This window comes from Lipotes vexillifer, unplaced genomic scaffold, assembly GCF_000442215.2.
Source record: "Lipotes vexillifer unplaced genomic scaffold, Lipotes_vexillifer_v1.1 scaffold717, whole genome shotgun sequence".
Classification (NCBI taxonomy): Eukaryota; Metazoa; Chordata; class Mammalia; order Artiodactyla; family Lipotidae; genus Lipotes; species Lipotes vexillifer.
In genome coordinates, this window is record NW_006798707.1 from 293383 (window position 1) to 298775 (window position 5393).

Sequence of the window (5393 nt, forward strand, 5' to 3'; positions counted from 1 at the left end):
GGGAGGTTGGCCCTGCACCCAAGTGTTCCTCGGCCCTGGAGGGCAGATTACATCATCCCAACTTGAGCAGCGTGGTCAGTTTTTCCCATTTCAAACTCCTGCTCTCTTGAACGCCAACTCTGGTTCCTTAAGTAAACCGCGACGGAGCTTAATGTTTCCCCCGCCCCGACTAGCCACGAGAGAGGGCACTCAGGATGCGCCTCATTTTAGCGAAGAGGCTATTAAATAACCCAGGGCGCTACTTTTTCTCACATTTACGACTACAGCTACACAGGAACACACGGCGACCCAAGCTCTTGGCTGCGCCAAGACTCTCAGCGAAACACACGCGCCAAACGCGGCCCGAAGCATCCTCAGCTGAGCCCGGAGAGCGAGCGACCCGAGGAGGAAAACGGTGGATGTCAAAGGGCTACTCCAGCATGCCGCGCCTGCGCAGTCACTAGGCAGCGCCCCCCCGCGGGGCGTGCTCGTAACGCCGCGCACCCTATCAGACGGCCGCAGGGAGCGCGCCCGCGGCCTCGCCCTCTCTCGCCCCTCCCCTCTCTAGTCTCCGTCGGGGCTTAGACTGAGGCTCGGAGACCTGGAGCTCCACTCTGCGCCCCCGCGGGCCCCCACGCTCTCTGGCGCGCGTGCGCAGAGGCGGCCCACAGGGCGAGGGCGCGAGGGGAGGGCGGGCGTACGTCCTTGCGTGCGTCTTAGGCAGCGCGCACGCCGGCGTGAGAGGGCACGGGGAAAAGGTGGCTCTGGCCGGGGCGGCTCGGTTTCCTGTGGCTATGTAGCTGAGCTCGTCGGCTCCGGGTCCTCCTTCGCTGCCATCGCCGCGTCCTAACGCGGAGCGGCTGCTCGCGAGGGATACTGTCTTCACGCCCGCCGCTCTCCCTCGACGGCCGAGCTTGCTTGCTCGCCCGTGGGAGCGTCCCGGCCGAGCAGCCCTGAGGGGGGAGGGGAGGCCATTTTGTCCCGACCGACTCCCCGGAACCGGGCGGAGCGGCTGGGAGAGGCTGTGGAGCCGCGGTCGCCGCCCTCGGAGGCACCGGACGCTTCCACCGTCGGGGCTTCCTAGACGAGGCTGTTCCTAGGTCGCCCGCGCCCTCTCGAGCCCTCCTTTTTCCCACGCTTTCCCGGTCCTCCGGCCTGAGAACGCCCGAGAGAGGAGGAGTTGGCCGTAGTGCGAGGGACCGATCCCTTGGGGCCGCCGGCGGCGAGAGCCTGTGCCGCTCCTCCCAATGGCGAAGAAGACGTACGACCTGCTTTTCAAGCTGCTCCTGATCGGGGACTCGGGAGTGGGGAAGACCTGCGTCCTTTTTCGTTTTTCGGATGATGCCTTCAATACCACCTTTATTTCCACCATAGGTAAGACCTGTGGGAGGGTGGTGTGCGGTCTCTGCATCTGCAAACCGTTTCTTTTATTCCAGACATCTTGCTTCCAGTAATATACGCCTTTGTTTCAGTGATTCTGATTCCAGGCGACAGACCCAAGTTACTGTTTGAATCGGCATCGAGCTTTCTGGGGCGGGGTCTTCCCAAGCTTTGCATCCGGTCTTTTGCTTTCAAGTCTCTCACTGTGCTCAGTGCCTGCTGTTACAAAATATGCAGCATTAACAGCGTTCCAGAATCCTATTTCTTTAAGCGTCTGGATTGGCTTTTTCCATGTTTGTGTGGCGTTACTAGCTGTACGATATTTGTAAGGGATTTATTTTGGTGGTTGGGACTGAAGCACTAGGAGTCATTTGGTAAAGGCCTGGATTCATACTTCAGGGCAAAGAAGATTCCATATGGTCTTAAAGTAAACTTGAGGATTTGTGTGAGGAATAATTAAGGCAAATTAGAAGGGAAAAGTGAGTTGCTCGGCGTTGACTAATCCATTGATATGTCAAAACAATCGGAGGCTCTTCGTGCTTGGGGTGGGACTCTCTGGCATGTTTGCTCACAGAGCTGTTCAAGACATCAACAGAAGCAGTAATCTAATGGAGACGATCAGAACCCGAAAGAATGAAGTTCTCCCTTCTGTTTACGCTAGAATTTACAGAGAAGTGTCTTGCCAGTCATAGCCTTGGGACTTCTAATGTACTTTTCACCTCATGTTTCAGAATTATTTAATGTGAAAGTAAGAGCTAAAGATTGACCTTTTAAATCGGTTTCCCGTTTAGGAAAAGAAAAGGGAACGCTCTAGGAAAGTCCCATTTGACTCTGCTGAGACAATTTAGTGCATTAACACGAATTGTGTTAAATGGGTTGTATGCGAAATCCGTTCCCCACCCCACACAATAAATATCTTAAAGGACACATAGTTGTCTCTGTCACTTGGGGCCCAGAACACAGCGTTGGGGCAGTGCAATGAAACCCATTTTTAAGTGTAACTAGTTTTATATTAAGATGAGTTTTTAAAAAAGCAACTGTAGTCTTTGAACTCTGGCAATTGTCACAATTAAGCTGATTTCAAACAGTTTATAGCATTTGGAATCGTTGATTTGGATTTCTTGTGATAAATATTTGTCAGCTACTTAATTCATTCTCATAAAACAAATTTTACTGACTTTAAATTGGGCAAGTGATCATTTTAACTACGTTTTGATTTTACTCCCTTTTTTGGGGGGGAGGGGGTCATTGTAATCATTTCCTGAGTGTCATACTGCTCTCTAGACCTGTCATAAATGTCACGAAACTTAGAACTTGTTCTCTGCCTGTGGGTTAGCACTTCCTACCACTATGTTTACTTTTAATATTCCACTTTTAGCTGTGTCTGGGTGGGTCAGGTAGTTAGATAGTTCAGTAAATATTTATTGAGCACCTAATGCTAGGCACTGTTTTAGGCACTGGGGATAGATAAGTGAACACACAATAGACCTCTTAAGGAGCAGTCTAGTGAGGACAATCACAGTAGACTGTGGAAAGTGCTACAGTGGAGGTAAGCATGGGAAGGAGGGGTGACTAGCCCAAATTAGGCGCTTGCATGGAGATGGTGCCTAAAATGAAGTCTGAAGGACAAATAGGAATTGGACCACAGGGGTGGGATAGGGCCTTTCTGGAAAAGGGAGCATTGAATAAACCTGTAGTAAGATCAGGGATTTAATTCACGCGGTCAACTTTAACCTTTCGTTGAGAAGGGTTGGGGGTGGAGGGTAGGAAGCAAAACATTAACTCCATCTACTCTTGTCTTTTTTAATGAGTGCATACCCTCAACTAAAGCCCAATCCTGTAAGATAATGACATAATCTTCTTGTGTAGTCTTTCTTTTTTACTTTTTTTTTTTTTTGGCTGCCCCGCAAGACTTGTGGGACCTTAGTTCCCTGACCAGGGATTGGACCTGCGCCCTCTGCAGTGAAAGCTGGGAGTCCTAACCACTGAACCGCCAGGGAATTCCCTTGTGTAGTCTTTTTACTAGGGAAAATGTGTAGTAATTTGGGATGAAACCTGCTGGGTTGGAATCCTAGTTCCACAGGTTACTAGTTATGGAACTTTGGCAAGTTAATCTCTGTCTGCTTGTTTCTTCTTTAAATAGTGTTAATAATAGGACCTATCACATAAGGTAGTTGTGAGGATTTTATGGGTCATTGAGAGCAAAGCACCTAGCATGGTGCCAGGCACACTGTAGGAGCACAGTGCATGCATATTAGCTATATGTGGAACTTGTGACCCTTCTGCTGAAGTGAGGCAGAGCAAGTTACTTTATGGATTGAATGCCCTGCATGCAGTGTTCACACAAATATTTGTTAGTGCTCTGCTGAACAATTTCACTTTAGATTCTGAAACTTTAGTATTTTGATATAAAAGTGTTTGGTATGTATGATATTTTGATATATGAGATATATTGAACAGTGTAAGCTGAGAAATGGATAAATACATGGGTGTAAAATTCTGAGTACAGCTCCAACACATTGCATGTATTAGCTCTGTGTGCAGGTTTTAGAAGTCTGCTGGCATCTTACACCAGTGCATCCAAAAGAAATATAATGTGAGTCACATAGATAATATTTTTTAGTAGCCACATTTAAAAAGTAAAAGTATTTAATACTATATTTTAACTCATGTTATCCAGTCTTATAATTTTATTGTGTAATCAAGATTAAAAAATAGTTGAGACATTTTACATTCTTTTTCTCCAGAGTGTATGTTATATTTACAGCTCATCTCAATTTAGATTAGGCACATTTCAGGTGCTGAGTGTGGCTAGTGCTGCCATATTGGACAATGCATGTTTAAACAGTATAAACTAGCCAGCTGGCTAATGTGCAGGTGATTAGAGATACTTGGAATGTGTACTACTTTTAGGACATTTTAAATTTCATCAGTTGACTAGGATGTTTTTTTGTTTTGCTTTGCTTTTTAAAAAATCTAGAGCACTCTCTAATTATGAATGATACTGAAATTTGAGTTGTCACTTGATTGTTAAAACCTCTTGAGGTTTGGACAGAAGTAGTTACCTTGCAGGTGTTCCGTAGGGCCAAACTGCCAGTATAACGCTGGCCCTCATTATTTTAGGCACAGTCATTTCAGTTACTTATTGGTTATTGATTCTTGGAAGAAATAATTTTTATAGACTTATGGTGCTTACTTACAGTGCTTACACAGACTACCGTATTTAAATTTTTCTGTATATTTTCACTTCCCACACATCTATGTCAGAAATTGTGTATGATGTTTATGGTCAGATTTATTGCAGACAGAGTTGTAAAAACAAATTACTGGTATGTTCCACACTCACCAATCGCAAAGTGAATCCAAGGGCACTGGAATATAAGCTGCACAAGGACAGAGGGCTTTGTCTTTTAGCTGATAAATGCTACGCACCTAGAAGAGTCTCTCCATTTAATGGGTGCATGGTAGTGAATGAAGGCAGGCAGACAGACACGTAGTAAGTATAATCAGCATCCTCTAGAATTGGCTAGTTTTATTTTAACATTTCTTGTCTACCTACTTTCTGAGCATTAAATATGTGAAGTAGATTGAGGTCAGATTTTACATAAGAAAATCAGCTGTTTGGCTAATAGAGTAATTTTAGGGTAAAACTGGTCTTGGAAATTCAGATTGTTGAAGTATTTGCTAAAGAGAGTTACTGGTTTTGGATGAGCAGATTTCATTGGTTTGTTTGGCTATAACCCTGTTGGCAGTATGAGCTCAGGAAAGCATTACCCTTTTCGTGATATGGTAGTTACTTGGACTTGTCCCAAAGCAGAAATTTTTAGTGGGCTGTTTTACTGAAAGTGCTATCTTTTGGTGTTGTTAATCCTCCCTCCACCCCTCGACTTCATGTTACTTTTTCTGTTAGGACTGCCTTTCACTGGGAAATGGAGTCTCTGGGTTCCATGTAAAAAATTAAATTGGTGGGCTTCCTTGGTGGCGCAGTGGTTGAGAGTCCGCCTGCCGATGCAGGGGACACGGGTTCGTGCCCC

At 46.1% G+C, this 5393-nt stretch overlaps 1 protein-coding gene across 1 annotated transcript in view; it reads left to right on the top strand.

The window, feature by feature from the left end:
* The first annotated feature begins 950 nt into the window (after positions 1 to 950).
* Positions 951 to 5393, top strand: part of RAB10 (RAB10, member RAS oncogene family) — a 77734-nt gene continuing 73291 nt past the window's right edge. Inside the window, exon 1 of the mRNA XM_007470795.1 lies at positions 951 to 1353. Within this exon, the coding sequence (XP_007470857.1) occupies positions 1227 to 1353 (127 nt within the window). The 5' untranslated portion in view covers positions 951 to 1226. The remainder of the gene's footprint in view (positions 1354 to 5393) is intronic.